Source organism: Budorcas taxicolor, chromosome 2, assembly GCF_023091745.1.
Source record: "Budorcas taxicolor isolate Tak-1 chromosome 2, Takin1.1, whole genome shotgun sequence".
In the NCBI taxonomy this organism is placed as follows: Eukaryota; Metazoa; Chordata; class Mammalia; order Artiodactyla; family Bovidae; genus Budorcas; species Budorcas taxicolor.
Genome location: NC_068911.1, coordinates 16,390,257 through 16,406,528, shown reverse-complemented (window position 1 = coordinate 16,406,528; position 16,272 = coordinate 16,390,257). Strand labels below are relative to the sequence as shown.

At 49.8% G+C, this 16,272-nt stretch overlaps 1 protein-coding gene across 1 annotated transcript; it reads right to left on the bottom strand.

The window, feature by feature from the left end:
• Positions 1-315: 315 nt before the first annotated feature.
• Positions 316-16,044, bottom strand: QPRT (quinolinate phosphoribosyltransferase). The gene is made up of 4 exons (XM_052652180.1): positions 15,987-16,044; positions 1,769-2,349; positions 906-1,037; positions 316-832 (listed from the first exon to the last, which is right to left on the bottom strand). The coding sequence occupies exons 1-4, from the start codon at positions 16,042-16,044 to the stop codon at positions 614-616; spliced, it is 990 nt and encodes a 329-aa protein (XP_052508140.1). The 3' UTR covers positions 316-613.
• Positions 16,045-16,272: the final 228 nt, after the last annotated feature.

The following is a 16,272-nucleotide window of genomic DNA, read 5'->3' as shown; positions in this document are numbered from 1 at the left end:
ACTTCCCAACCCAGCGATCAAACCCATGTCTCTTGCATCTCCTGCATCAGCAGGCAGATTCTTTTATGTCTGCACCACCTGGGAAGCCCAGAAACACACACACTTACTCAAAAAGAAAACTGTCAAACCAGTCCTTTCTTAGTACTTACAATTTCTATTTTATGCTTGTTGGAAGACTAATTTCCACATAGATTGTTATCGTGTTATACCTATAACCGCATGCACAGACCACAAGGGCTACGTGACAACCCATGTCTGTCTGACAGGGACCATTAGACGCTGTTAGTTAAAGGCGATTTCAGTGTGTGGAGGGAAAAAAAAGTGCATCTTAGAACAGATGAATGATGGCAATTTCTAACATTTACTGAGCATTTACTCTGTGCTAATTACCACCCCCAAGAAGTCCGTAAGGTTGATTAGACCCATTTTACAGATTAGGAAACTGAAGTGAGCAGAGGTGAAGTCAGTCCTTCGCAGACCCCCAGGCAGCGAGTGGCAGAGCCGGCCTCAGCACAGTCTAACGCCAAAGTGTCCTGTTGGCCGCTGGACTTAAAGAAACCTTGAGGGTCCCATGAAACCACCTTATCCCACTGCCTGGGTAGCCTCCTTGGCTTTAGGAGCGGCGGGCGTGGGGCACTGGAGTGTCCCCTTCAGCAAACAGCTTGAGGGAGAAATCGAGGGCCGGGGCCGCCTGTGTCAGCATCCCCAAAGAGATGACATCGATGTGGGGCCCACAGAACTGCGGGAGGTTGTCCAGCGTGACGCCCCCGCTGGCCTCCACACTCACACTGGGGAACTGGGCCTTCAGCGTGGCGGCCGTGGGGTGCAGCTCCTGTGGGACACGAACCAGGGAAAGGTGAGAGCCCCTGACCCGGCCCCTCCCCAGAAAGCCGCCCCGGTCTCACCTCAGGCCTGAAGTTGTCCAGCAAGACGAGGTCCGCTCCTGCCTCGGCCGCCTCCACAGCCTCCTGCAGGCTGCTGCACTCCACCTCCACCTTCAGGGCGAAGTCGGCCGCCCGCCGCGCCGCCCGCACCGCCTGGCAGGCCGCAGGGGTGACAGTGAGACCGGGTGGCACCTGGCCGCCCCAGGGCAAGTGAGCTGGGACTGCCACGCGAAAGGCTCCAGATAGATAATGAGCTTGGGGTTCACGGCAACCCACTCCCGTATTCTTGCCTTGAGGATCCCATGGACAGAGGAGCCTGGCGGGCCACAGACCATGGGGTGGCAAAGAGTCAGACACGACTGAGTGACTAACACTTGGGGTTCATGAGGAAACGGGGCGTGGAAATGGCTTTTTGCACATTAGCACACACACATTAGGTGAAACCACATGAAATTACCATTTTTGTGAGGCAAAAAAAGGCCAGATTCAGCACACTTTGGCATTTGGACCTGAGTTCAATCGACTCAGAATATTAAGACTCGAAAAGGTCTTCAAGCACAGTTTCACATAAAGGAAACAGGTCCAGGGAGTTCGAGTGACCTGCCCAAGGTCGTAGAGTCATCAACACTGGCTTCCAATAGTTCGTCCTTTGCCCTGGAGCATCATACCAACCAGCTGAAGAAGGCTGGAGAAGAAGCAAGTCCAACCCCTCCCTTCACAGATGGAACCTCTGAGGGGTCGAGGAGTCTCACATCCCACCCGGCCCCAGGCCATCACTGTTTCACCAAGGAGTGGCTGGGGGTCCCTGGTAGCGGGGAAGGACTGTGATGGGGGCTGGGGTTGGAGCAGGGCCAGGGTAGGGGCTCAGCTGGACAGATAGACACCTTTTTCACACCACCGGCTGCCATGACATGGTTGTCCTTCACCATCACCAGCCCGCCAAGGTCGTAGCGGTGGGCGGCAGCCCCGCCCACTAGGAGCCCGTATTTCTCCACCAGCCGGAAGCCTGGGGTAGTCTTCCTCGTGCCTGCCACATGCCCGGCCCAGCCGGTCCCCCTGGCAGTCTCTACCGCAGCAGCAGCCATGCTGGCAACTCCGCTACAGCGGGCCAGCGTGTTAAGGGCCACCCGCTCCCCCAGCAGCAGGCAGTGGGCAGGGCCCCGGACCTCGGCCACTTTGGCCACAGGCACCAGCTTTGATCCCTCAGGGAGGAACCAGGAGACCTGGCAGTTGACTTGGGCAAAGATGGCATCAAAGAAGGGCCTCCCTGCCAGCACCCCTGGGGACTTGGCCCACAGCACCGCCTGCGAGGGGGCTGTCCCCGAGACCAAGGCCACGTAGTTGAGGCCTGGGCAGTCCTCTCGGAGCCAGCTGTCTGCCAGGGCGGCCAGAGTGGCAGGAGGCAGCAGACGCGCCAGGCCTGGGAGGGAAAGAGAGAGAATGGCATTACATGTTGGCTGCCTTTCTGATAGTCGAGTGATGGTCAGAATATTTAACCGCTGGCTGAATTGGGCACTAGCCAGTCAGGGTGAAGATCTGGGGGTCCTGGGAGAGGGGCTGAGGCACTGGGTAGGCCTTGTAAGCTGAACAATGTTGCCAGATTGACCGAATGAAAATACAGGACACCTAGTTAAATTGATGTATTTATTTATTTTTGGCTGCACGGGCTGTTCATTGCTGTGTGCAATCTCTGTGCAACAAGGGGCTACTCTCGAGTTACAGTGCGCAGGCACCACTGTGGTGGTTTCTCTTGTTGCAGATCGTGGACTGCAGGGTGCTCGGGCTCATGTGAGAGCTTCCGGGACCAGGGATCGAACCTGTGTCCCTTGCATTGGCAGGCGGATTCTTAACCACTGAACCACCAGGAAGTCTCCTAGTTAAATTTAAATTTCTGACAAATATCAAAGTTTTCTTAGTATAAATATATTCTAGGCAATATTTAGGACATGCTTTCTCTTAAAAATTGTCTGTCAGTTATCTGAGATTCAACTGAGTGCCCTGTATTGTATCTGGTAAACCTAATGCTGGATCAACAGCTATTTGTCAACTATAAGAGACATGCAGCCACCTAAAATGTCATTCTGTGGCTTTTCCATCTGCCTTTCATAGAAGGATGGGTTATTTATTAGCTGAAGCTCCCAGGAGAACATGAGCTGTATGTCTTTCCGATCCCTGTCTTCTCCATAGCACCAAGAATTTTAAAGCTGGATGTTCAGCTTTTTATAGACGTGGAGACTGAGGACCAGAAAGGAAAGGCAAGTCAACTGAGGTCACAAGGCAAACTGACAGCAGAGTGAGACTAGCCGGGACTCAGGGTCATGGGCATCTGTGCATCACTTTTGCCCTCCAAAACATGCCTTCTCTCTAGAGATGGAGTAGTATAAGGAGGAAAGAACATGGGGAGATTGTGTTTGAGCCTTTGCTTTTCGAGACAGAGCTTCAGGAGTGTGGCCGAGCCCTCTAAGCGTTAAGGACAAAGTGTTCTCTGAGGTCCTTACTGCTGGTTTGCAGGGCCCCTGTGTCTGTTGAAATGAGTGGGGTGACCACACAATGGTGCAACATTGCCATCTGTTAGTCAAGAGAAGAACTACAGCCTCGTGGAGGGCGCCGCAGATGGACTCAGCTTGAAGTGGGCAGAGGTGACAATTTGATAGCCTGTAAAGGGGGTTGTTTGTTTCCCCTACTTTCACTCCAAGTTGAAGATTTTGTCTTTTGGCCACGCCACATGTGGGGATCTTAGTCCTCCCCGCCGCTGCAAGGATTGAACCCATACCCCCTGCATTGGGAGCATGGAATCTTAACCACTGGACCACCAGGAAGTCCTGCTCCAAGTTGAAGTTAAGGCCAGACAGTCTGGCTTGCTCTACTCTCAGAAGGTGCATGCCTGCTCAGTCGCTCAGTCGTGTCTGACTCTTTGTGACCCTGAGGACTGTAGCCTGCCACATTCCTCTGTCCATGGAATTTTCCAGGCAAGAATACTGGAGTGTTGCCATCTCTTGCATTGGCAGGTGGATTCTTTACCACTCAGCCATCTGCGAAGCCCAAAGCCCTTCTTTTTCAGCCTTTCTTTCCCAAAACCAAGCACCTGCCCCTCCCCACCCCAGCCACAGATCTCTGTGCTTTCACCTGACCCTCCTTCCCCATGTTCTTCTCTGCAACGACCCAAGTGGCTTCTCATTCCCTCCTCAGAACCAGCTGTGCCCTGGCCAGGTGCTGGGAAAAAAGTCAATGAAAAAAACATAGTCCTGTCCCCACCATTCACGATCCAGCCAGGCAAAAGGCCAGTGAACAAAGAGCAGAGGTGGATGCAAAGGCCCCCACTCCATTCAGACCCAGGTGCTGTGATGTTTACTTTTTAAAGTGAATTTGAATTTTTGGACTGGTGAGTATCAGATAAACAAACTGTGATGCATGTATACGATGGAATTCGACTTGGCAATGAAAAACGAAATGAACTACTGATACACCCAGCAGGCACACATCTCAAATGCGTTATTCTAAGTAAAGAAGCCAGATTCAAAAAACAACACGCTGGGACTTCCCTGGTGGCCCAGTGGTTAAGAATTTGCCTTCTAATGCAGGGGACCCCGAATGCTGTGACGAAAACCCAGCGCAGCCAAAACAAAAAGTGACATGTTATTTGAGTCCATCTATGTAGCTATGTTCTGGAAAAGGCAAAATGATACAACAGAGAACAGAACAGGGGTTGCCTGAGGGCGGGGGAGGGGCTGGCCACAAAAGGAGCAGCACCCAGTCCGGGGGTTTGATTGAACTAGCCTAGATTTTGTCTATGATGGTGGCTACAGTACTGATGCACTTGTCATGACTCATAGAAGTTGACACAGGAAAGGGTGAATTTTACTGTCTGTGGTTATATCTCATTAAACCTGACTTTCAAAATCAAACCGTAAAAACGGAAATTTAAGTGGATCGCTCTCCCGCTCAAAGCCTCACTTTCATTGTATCAGTGCCAGCTCTCTTGACTTCTTTCCATTTTTCATTTATTCTTTGGACAAATCCTTGCTGAGCGCTAGCTCTGTGCCAGGTACTAACTGCTGGGTGGCAGAATGGGCAGCTCTTTCTCTTAGCTTTCAGGCCTTCGCCTATGGTATTCTAAGGTTGTTCCTGCCCCCTGAAGTCCTTTTCCTCACCCTCACCCCAGACGCCTCCTTCACCTCTCAGTCCTCTTCAGATCTTCCCTTAGACATCACTTCCTTGGCCGGGGGCTCTCACAGACCCCCTAAACCAGGTCACGTGCTCACGCAGCTCCTTGTTCATCCATCAATGTCATCCTCTGCTGGTGTTTTCTCCCCGGGGCCAAGAGGTCCACTGATTTTTCTGCTATAGCCCAAGTGCCTGGCACGCTGACCCAAACAAGTGTGCGGCTTGCATATTGACAATTTCATATTATTTAAAAATTATTTACTTTTGGCTGCACTGGGTTTTCGTTGCTGCAAAGGCTTTTCTCTAGTTGTGCCTAGAGGCTTCTCATTGCAGTGGTTTCTCTGGGTGCGGAGTATGAGCTCCAGGGCGGTGGGCTTCAATAGTTGTGGCCCGAGGACTTCATTGCCAACAAGGAATGTGGAATCTTCCTGGACTGGAGATCAAACTCATCGTGTTTCCTGCATTGGCAGGCAGATTCTTAACCACTGGACCGCCAGGGAAGTCCAGTTTCACATTATTTTTATCTTTCGGTCATGCGAAAGGCATGTGGGATCTTAATTCCCCTACCGGGGATCAAACGTCCACCCCATCGGCAGAGCCTAGTCTTAACCACTGGACCACCAGGGAAGTCCCCTTATATTGTTTAGTTTGAAATTAAGTGTTTGATGATACTTATCTGAGCAGAGAGGTGGCACAGTGGAAGGAATCAGAGCCCAGACTCCAGGACCACTCAGTATGGGTTCCAATATTCTTCTATTACATTTAACTAAGTGATCCTGGGCAGGTGGCTCTACCTTTCAGGGGACCTTCTGTGTACCAACTGTAATAGGAATAACACTGATAACCCCATAGACTTGTTATGAAAATTCAGGGAGTTTATATTTCTAACATCCTCAAGAACACAAAGGAAATTCAACCCTGAATATTCACTGGAAGCACTGATGCTGAAGCTCCAATACTTTGGCCACAGGATGCAAAGAGCTGACTCACTGGAAAAGACTCTGATGGCTGGGAAAGATTGAAGGCGGGAGAAGGGGGCAAGAGGATGAGGTGGTTGGATGGCATCACTGACTCAATGGACATGAATTTGAGCAAGCTCCGGGAGATGCTGAAGGATGGGGAAGCCTGGCGTGCTGTAGTCCATGGGGTTGCAGAGTCAGACACGACTGAGTGACTGAACAACAGCAGGAACACTGGCATACAGCAGGTGTGTTTGCTGATGGGATGAATGAAGCATTTACCCAGAGCGAAAAGGAAGAAATGACTAACCGTCCCTGAGGAAGCGGGGAGTCTTAGTGGTCTTAAAGGATGAGTCATGTTTGCCAGGCAGGGGTGAGAGGGTGGGGAGGAGGGAGGGCAAGACACAAAAGAGCAAGTGCTCGAGGTTCAGAAGCAAGACGATAAAGGAGGTAAGGGAGGGCTGTGGAGGATTCATGGGAGAAATGTCTCAAGCTTGAGGCCAGAGTGAAAAAGGGGCTAAACCAATTAGCGGAGAACTTTGGACAAATCCTGGGAGTCATCATAGAATTTTAAAGGAGGGAATGGTATGATTATGACTTAGTTCTAGAAAGGTCACTTCAGCCATCAACTGGAGACGGGTTGGGAGGCAAAAGGAGGCTGGGGCAACTGGCCGGACAGAAAGTGAGGAAGCCCTGAACTGGGCAGAAACCAATGGAGGAGCCGGGGCGGGGTGGGGGTAGGGGTTGGGGCAGATGGAAGATCGTTTCTGAGGCAGAAGCCACATGGTCACGGGAAGGGAGGGCCGGAGAGGGAAGTTGAGAAAGGAGGGCCCTCCCCCTGGGCTGCACATCGGAAGCCCCTGGGAGCTTTCTGGACTCTGCTGCTCAGGTCCATCCCAGATCAATCGAATCAAAATCTTTCCAGGGCGGTTCCCATGAACCCAAGTTTTGGAAATGCTCCCCATGGGATTCAGATGCACAGAAAGGTTAAGAACAAGTGCTCACACAAAACCACCTGTTGTATACCTTGGTTTATATGAAACATCCAGAAAAGGCGAATGGAGAGAGATAAGACATCAGATGAGTGATTGTCTGGGGCCAAAAATTAAACATGGGATCTTACTGGGGTGATGGAAACGGTCTGGTGATGGTGGCATAACTTGGTAAATTTACCAAAAAGCGTTGAATTGCCTACTTAAATAAAAACAAGCACCAATACTCTGCCAAAAGGCAGGAATCGTTTTGCAACCTTAGTAACCTGGTGGATCCAAGGACTGGATCAAAAGCCAACATCAAGAGGAAAGTCAACCAGATACTGGGCACTCTGGACAGAACACCCCCCAATCTGTGGAATATTCTTGGTAAAACAGCTCAACCAGAGTCAGATCACACTTCTAACGCAACCACCAATTCACAAGAAAACTGGAAGACAGAAGAATATGTTAAACCATACCACTGGGATACAGCCAGCCAAACTCAGACCATAGGAAACTCTCTAGAAGATAGCCCAGTTTCTTCTCCGTGCATGTGTGCTAAGTCATTTCAGTTGGGTCTGTCTCTTTGGCGCCCTATGGGCTATAGCTCACCAGGCTCCTGTGTCCATGGGATTCTCTAGGCAAGAATACTGGAGTGGGGTACCATACCCTCCTCCAGAGGATTTTCCCAACCCCAGGATCCAACCTGAGTCCCTTACAGTCTCCTGCATTGGCCAGAGTGTTCTTTACCTCTAGCACCACCCATACATTGCAAGGAAAACCAAAGATTAAAAGAATCTAAACCCATACTAACCAGTCACAATGGATCTTATTTGGATCCTACTTCAACCAAACAAATGGAAATCAAATTAGAACATTTACGAAACAGTTAAAAATTCGAACACTGACTGGGTATTTGTAACATTAAGGAAATATTTTTTGAAGTGGGTTATGGTTGTGATAAAAAAAAATTATATTTTAAAAACAGTTTAAAAATAACAAAATATTGAGATATTTATGTATGGAAATATTTGAGACCTGGGTTTCCTTTAAGATAGTCTTGGAAGTTAGAAATTAAAGGGTATGGGGACTTCCCTGGCAGTCCAGTGGTTAAGACTCCATCCTTTCCCTGCAAGGGGAACAGGTTCAATCCCTGGTCAAGGAACTAAGAGCCTACACGTGGAGTGGCACCGCCAAAAGAAAAGGGTGGGGGAGTATGGATGGGACTGGATTGGCCAAAAGTTGGTGGTTGTTGAAGCTGGATGATGAGTATGTGAGAATTCATCATACTTTTCTATCTACCTTGTATACATTTGAAGTTTCTCTATAATGAAAAAGTAAAACAGATAAAAATGGAAAGGAGAGAGACCTTCGCTTAGGATAAGGTCAAAGAAATTTTGGGGGAGGATGAATAGAGCAGTGATTCTCAACCTTGGCTATACAATGGAATTATCCAGAGAGCTGTGCCAAATGTATATAATGTTTTGGCCCCACCCCCAGAGATTCTAATGTAACTGGTCTGGAATGTGATAACTTAATTCTAATTCATAACAGAATTGAGAGCTTCCGAACCACAGGACGAGAACCTGTGTGACTACTCTACCTTGGTGAGCGCCAGATGCCTGGCACTTGCTATATATATGTGTAGTGTGCTGTGCTTAGTTGCGATCTTTGCAACCCCATGGACTGTAGCTTGCCAGGTTCCTCTGTCCGTGGGGATTCTCCAGGCCACTGGAGTGGGTAGCCTATCATTTCTCCAGGGGAGCTTCCTGACCCAGAATCAAACCGAGGTCTCCTGCATTGCAGGCAGATTCTTTAACCAGCTAAGCTACCTGGGAAGCCTATATATGTATATATACACAAAGTCACAAATCCTACCTACTTCCCTTCTTCATGGTAGAGGTTACTAAGACAGAGAACCTAGGTTCAGAAATGCAAAGGGAAATTACCTAAAGAACAGAGCTAGAAAATAGGACTTTCCTGGTGGCCCACTGGTTAGGACTCTGTGCTTTCACTGCAGAGGGCCTGGTTTCAATCCCTGGTTGGGGAACTAAGATCTCGTAGGCCATGCATTACAGCAAAACAAAACAAATAAACAAAAAAAAAATTAGAAGATAAGAAAAGGAAATGACCAGCGTGGACCCTGGTCTTCCCTGTCCAAAGAAGGTAGTTTTAGCTTTAGAACCACACTGCCTCCTCCAACAGGGCTTCCTGTCTGGCTCTCTTAGGCAAGATCAGCTATTGTAAATGCAGAATGTTCCTGAAAAACAAATAAGTACATCTGGATTTCTTTAAGCCCCAACTCTCTTGTGCATTTCGAACAACAGAAATTCCTGTGGGGAGCTTTGAAAATAAGGCTCTCCTAATTAGCTGCTGAAGCTGAAAGGAACTGCACAAGAGAAGCAGGCTGTTTTTGCAGCTGCCTGAGCAGAAGTCGCAGCACTGAGGAAACAGCTGTAAGCCCTGTCTGTCCCGTTTTTATCCTCACTGTTGTTCTATGTAAATAGTCTCTCAAGACACCTGAACTTCAGAGATTATAGTGTGACCCCGTGAGGTGTCACCTTGATCTCTCAAGGCAATACTTTCTTCACTGGTTATTCCAGAATTTTTAAAAATATTGGCATCTCTGGGACTCCCCTAATAGTACAGTGTTAAGACTCTGTGCTTCCACTGCAGGGGGAGAGGATTTGAAAAACTGGCATCTCTGTTTTTGAGGGAATCTGAAGCATCTGGACGGGGGGGTGGGGGGAGTTGGGCTTCCCAGGTGGCGCTAGATGTAAAGAATCCGCCTGCCTCTTGCTGGACGAAGAGATGAGGGTTTGATCCCTAAGTCAGGAAGATCTCCTGGAGGAGGAAATGGCAACCCACTTGAGTATTCTTGCCTGGGAAATCTCATGGAAAGAGAAGCCTGGTAGGCTACAATCCATGGGGTCACAAAGAGTCAGACATGACTGAACCGACTGAGCATGCACACACACAAAGCATCTGGGGAAATTTCCTGCATTTATTTCTTTACAAATAATGTAAAAAGATGCAGGTAAACTGAAGACTCTGGCAGAATATTTGAAGATTCCTCCTCCCTCCTCCCACCACTGGCACTTTTGCTATTCTCGTCTGGATTCTGGATTGTTGACTGATTTTTTAAAAAACATTCCCCATTCTTTATTTGGCTGCATCAGGTCTTAATTGCGCCAGGTCTTAATTACGGCAGCACTTGCCATCTTCTGTTGTAGTACACAAACCTCTCTATTGGTTTGGAATGGAATGCTTGACTCTGGAATGCTTGGCTCAGTAGTTGTGGCGAATGGGCCTAGTTGCTCCAACAGATGTGGAATCTTCGTTTCCCGACCAGGGATCAAACCAGCATCCCATGCATTCCAAGGTGGATTCTTAACCACTGGACCACCAGAGAATCCCTATTAACTGATTTTTCTATGTTGCCCTAACTGGCCAGTGGCTTGGTACCAAGAGCGAATGGGCTAGAATCAGAGCTCCCATCCCTGCATCTTTTCTCCAATCATGTAATAAGTACTTGATCATGCTTTTGATGAACTGGCACAAAGGCAGGTTCTACAAATGCATGTAAGACAAATACCACAAGTTTCTGTTCTTAATTTGATGTATGACCGGGTGTAACCGTGTGTAACCATATGGCTTGTGCTTGGAACAACAGTGACTTATATGAGGCTGACAAAATGTTCCAGCTAAAAGCAAGTGATGATGGTTTTCCCCAACTGACTGGAAAAAAAAAATTAAATAGATGTCAGTTGTAAAGGTTTTGCATTTATAGGTTTTTCTTAAAACTCTGGTGCCTGCTACCACTTGTCTATAATAGAATCTGAAGTGACATCGTGTATAATAACAGCTAACACATATTGTCCTTCCCTAGCCCTGTCCCAGGTATTTTCTACATATTAATACATTTAATCCTCCCAACAACACTCATAAGGTAGGTACTATTATTATCCCCCTTTTACAGATAAGGAAACTGAGGCACTGAATAAGAAAGTAATTTGCCCAAAGTTCACACAGCTCCGAAGTGTGTGAAGGCAGGATAAGTCTAGGCAAGCTGACCCAGAGTCCCCTCACTTATCCCACCTTATCACATAATTCACTCAATTATTTTTTAATTATTATATATTTATTATATCACTATTCACAGAATTCTACAAGCCAATCCAGGGGTCCAGCGTTCCGTCTCCTGGGGCAGTAGGAATAGCCTGGATGGGGGGCAGGGGAGGGGATGGTCGGAAATGCCTGATTCGAATCCCGCCTCCATCACCTACATGCTGGGTGACCTAAGGCAATTTCCTAACCTCTCTGAGAGTCAATTTCATGAAAAAAGCACAGGGTTACAATAAGGAGGAAATGGGCGGCTCATGTTAAGGGCCTGAGCCAACACCCACTCAGCTGGTGTCTTTGAACCCAGGGGTCTGACTCTGGCCGCTTTGTTCTCCCATCTACTTATTTGTTGATCCATTTGGCAAACACCAGATGGAGACAGAGGCTGGTTAGCACCCCGGCTTCCAGATAAAAAGTTTTCTTTTCCCTTTCTCTCCCTAGAGAGGCGAAATGACCTCCAAAGAGAGCCAAAGGGGATTGCCTGTCACACAAGTGGTAAAATGATCGACAGGGCTTCAGACAAGGAGAGGAGACCTGCTGTTAAGGAGATAGCAGTAAGAGAAGGCTGGGGCTGGATGGGCAGAGGAAGGCCTGAGGCTTATGGAGCTGAAGGTGCACATGGTGAGAGAGAGTGCTGAGTGGGAGGAAGGGGCCAGACTGAGCAGGCCCTGAATAACAGGAAACAGTTAGGGTCTCACTTAACAGGTAATGGCAAATTCATCAAACTTTTGATCTGAAGTCACATGATGAAAAATGCACTTTTAAGTTTTCATGTGCAAGTTGTACCTAGGATTCTTTTTTTTTAAGATTTTAAAAAATATTTATTTATTTATTTAAATAAATGCTGTGCCAGGTCTTAGTTGCAGCCTCCCCCTGCCCCCTCCCAGGATCTTTGATCTTCACTGTGACAAGTGAGATCTTTTTAGTTTTGGCGTGTGGGATATTTAGCCGTGGTGTGTGGAATCTAGTTTCCTGACCAGGAATCAAACCTAGGCCCCCTACATTGGGAGCCTAGAGTCTTAGCCACTGGACCACCTGGGAAGTCTCATGCCTAGGGTTCTTGAAAGATGTAATGTGCTTAGTCTCTCCAGTTGTGTCCAACTCTTTGCAACTGCATGGACTGTAGCCCGCCAGATTCCTCTGTCCATGGAGTTCTCCAGGCCAGAATACTGGAGAGGGTTGTCACGCCCTCCTCCAGGAGATCTTCCCAACCCAGGGACTGAACCCAGGTCTCCCACATTGCAGGCAGATTCTTTACTGTCTGAGCCACCTGGGAAGCCCTGAAAGATATAAGCTGCAAAGCTATTGCAACAGCCTAGGCAAGGAAGCAGCTGCTGCTACTGCTAAGTCACTTCAGTCACGTCCGACTCTGTGCGACCCCATAGACGGCAGCCCACCAGGCTCCGCCGTCCCTGGGATTCTCCAGGCAAGAACACTGGAGTGGGTTGCCATTTCCTTCTCCAAGGCAAGGAAGCAGCGAACCAAGATAAAGGGTAAAGGGAGAACCTCTGTTTACAGGGGCTGCCTCCTGCATTCCACACCCCCAGACCTGGGATTCTGCCCCCTGCTCACACTTTGGCCACCAGCCTGCCACCTGCTTCTCCTTCTTCTTTTAAAATTTGAAGGGAGGAGGGAGCGGGGTTCAGGATGGGGAACACGTGTATACCTGTGGCGGATTCATGTTGATGTATGGCAAAACCAATACAATATTGTAAAGTAATTAACCTCCAATTAAAATAAATAAATTCATATTTAAAAAACTAAATAGATAAAATAAACTTTGGCTGTGCCGGGTCTTGGTCACTGCAGTGTGCAGGATCTTTAGTTGTAGTATGCAGGATCTTGTTCCCTGACCAGGGACAGAACCAAGGTCCCCTGCATCGGGAGCACAGAGTCTTGGCCCCTGGACCGCCAGGGAAGTCCCAGCCTGCCATCTGCTTTTAGCCCAACTCTGTCCTCGCCCCTCCTCTCCTCTGTGTCCCCAGCCTTTGCCTCACCCCACTGATCTCACTACTCCTTCCTGGCTGAACTCCCGGTCAGTGATCCCAGCACCAACCCTTCTGGCTGGGTTAAACATCAGTGTCACCTCATGCGTGAAGGCCGCCACTCAGAGGAAGGCTCCCCCAGAGGGAGGCGGGACCAGAAAGACATGGCGGTAGATCCATAGCACACAGCAACTGTCTGGATATTGGGGTTCAAGGGAGAGGGAGCTGTCAAAGGTGACCTGAGGTTTCCGGTCTGAGTGGGAAGCTGGCGAGACATGAACAGAAATGGAGCTGGTGGCACCAGAGGAGTTTGAGTTGACACACCAAGCACATTTCCCCAAAATGGAACTGGAACCTGGGGTGGCCTCGGAGCTGGAGAGACGACTGTGAGGACCCAACACCATCACCAGTGTAACTGCACTGAGTGATCTCTGTACCAGGCGCCTGATGTGTATTATCTCATTTAATCCTCACCACAACCCGAGGGTAGGCACTGTTTTCACATGACCCAATGAGGAAACCGAGGCACAGCGAGGCTAAGGATCTTGTTCAAGGTCACACAACTGGCTGGTGGCAGGGATGGGCCCTGAACCCCAGCTCTAACTCTGAGATCATTTCTTTAAAAAAAATAATAATAATTTGTTTATTTACTTAATTTTGGTTGCGCTGGGTCTTTGTTGCTGCACACCAGCTTTCTATAGTTGCAGTGAGTGGGGGGCTACTCTTGGTGGCAGCGCACAGGCTTCTCATTGTGGCAGGTTCTCTTGTCGGGAGCACAGGCTCTAGGCCCACGGGCTTCAGTAGTTGCAGCACGCAGGCTCAGTAGCTCCGGGCACACAGAGTTTAGGAGTCCGCGGCCTGTGGGACCTTCCCAGATCAGGGATTGATCCCGTGTTCCCTGCATTGGCAGGCGGATTCCTATCCACTGTACCACCAGGGAAGTCCTCTGAGATAATTTCTAAACTAAGAACTGGTCTTGACCCCCCAAGAGCTGGTTCCACGGCCAAGCCAGAGGGGCCAGGTGTGGGCCCTGAAGAAGCGTCGGACCAGGAGAGGGAGGCCAGAGCTGGGGAAGGAGAAGCCTGGGGAGAGGACTGTGAAGCTGCAGGGAGCCCTCCATGTTCCTGTCACTCCCTGCCCCCATCCCCAACCTGAGGAGCAGGAAACTATTAATAGTATTATCATTTTGCAGATACAAGGAAATGGGGCCCTGAGACCTCAAGTGACTGGCTCAAGGTCACACAGCCTATTTCTAGTGGAGGTTGGATTCAAACAGGAGGCTTTTTGACTCCAAAGCCTGGCCTGTGCCATCCTGCATCCAGCCTCCTCTGGGCATCACTCCTCACATGCGTTAGAATCCCAGGACTCACAGGACTCAGGCCCCCTCCCCCGCCCTCACGGTGCATGGGACAGGACTTTGCCTCACTCCTCCAGAGTTGTTAGCGAGGGACAAAGTCCGGAGCTGCTCCAGCCTCCCACTACCCTGCACCTTCAGCACCCCCAAAGATGTGGCCACTTCTAGGCCATCCCCGAATTTCCCAGAGGTCAAGCCCCTTTCTTCCCCAGAGCTCAACTGAGGACCCGTGGTGGAGAGAGAAACTAGAGTGAGATGAGGCCTTTGGAGGGCAGAAAAGAGTGCTTGGGGTCAGAGAGACTGGAGGGAGACAGGGGTAGGTAAGAGAGTAGCTGGGGACCAGCAGAGACTCGATCTTGGAGGAGGAAGGCTGGGGACGGAGGCGAGATGGGATGCGGGGATGGGCGGAAGAGGGGCAGAAGGTGGTGCAGGGACACAGGGGAGAGAGGTCTGGGAGGCTTCTTTACCTTCAGGGTCCATGAGAGCTTGGAGCTGGCCGACTGGTGTGTCCACTGCTGGATCCAATGTTTGGAGAGGCCGGAAGCTGGGGGTGGGGCTGCTGGAGGGAGGTGGGTGGGGCCAGTCTGACCAGCCCTGTCAGCCCACCAGAGCCCTGCCCCTGTCTGGGGCTCCCTCCTGCCTCCAGGGCACTCAGCCACAATAGCTCAGAAGTCCTCTCCTCTTTGAGCGGAAGGTTCCTATTCTTGCCAGTCACCAGCCTCCCCAGCCCTGCCCCAGGGCCTGTGCTCCCTCCGAGGGTTGGAAAGCATTTTTATAAAAAATAATAACAATAATTTTATTATTTAGTTTTGGCCGTGCTGGGTCTTCGTTGCTCACTGGCTTTGCTCAAGTTGCGGTGGGCGGGGTCTAGTCTCTAGCTTCACTGCAGGGGCTTCTCGTTGCGGTGGCTTCTCCTGTTGCGGAGCTCAGGCTCTAGGGCACGTGGGCTCAGTTGTTGTGGTACACGGGCTTAGTCGCTCCTCCCCGTGTGGGATCTTCCCAGATCCAGGATCAAACCCGTGTCTCCTGCATTGGCAGGTGGGTTCTTTATTAATACCACTGAGCCACCCGGGAAGCCCCTGGAGAGCCTTTCTGATGGTGCACTGGGGAGATCCTACGTCCACCCTTTTTGATCTCAGATACCGCTTTACCTTTTTCTGTTCCTCCATTTCCTTAGCTGTAAAATGGGGGTAATACCATCCTCATGGTTTCAGCTGAGACTCAAGTGAAAAACTCCACGGGTGACACAGAGTAGAAACTCAGCAAATAGCCACTTCCCTTCCCTTCCTTCTTCCCAAAGTACTTTCAGGTCCCCGAACAGATTAGAGCCGGGCTTCTGAACAAGGAAACCAGGAAACTGCCAATTATGGTACTGGGACTTCAGGCAAGTTCCTGTTCCAAAAGTGCTGGAGATTCCAGTTCTTCATCGGAACCACCTGCTAAAGTTGCTGGGACCATTGACTGATTGCTAGACCCTGGCCTCTTCCCAGCCTTCTCGGATTTCTGCCTCTGCGGCACTCGACCCCAGCAGGGACTGGACTTACGTGAGGCAAGCAAGGGTCCTGCGGCACAAAACTGAAAGAGCTCAAGCTCGAGCTCCATTGTTGCGCCTCCATCCTTGCTTGCCTCTCTCTAGTCCAGGCTAGCTCCTGACAGCCCTTCTCCGAACCATTTCTCCCTTTCTTCCCCCTAGACGTCATTTTCTCTTGGTTTCTTTCCTCAAGGCTCTCTTCTGCCTCCTGCAGATCCTTCTTCCTCAAATTGTGGTGTCCCCTCAGTGTGGCGAGGACTGTTCCTCTTTCCCTCCTGGTGAGCATACATGCTAAGTCG

Coding starts and splice junctions, on each gene's coding strand:
- QPRT (XM_052652180.1), bottom strand. CDS start 16,044: ATGGAGCTCGAGCTTGAGCTCTTTCAGTTTTGTGCCGCAGGACCCTTG. Junction 2,350..15,986: donor AGGACCCTTGCTTGCCTCAC/GTAAGTCCAGTC, acceptor CTCGACTATCAG/AAAGGCAGCCAACATGTAAT. Junction 833..905: donor TGGACAACTTCAGGCCTGAG/GTGAGACCGGGG, acceptor CGTGTCCCACAG/GAGCTGCACCCCACGGCCGC.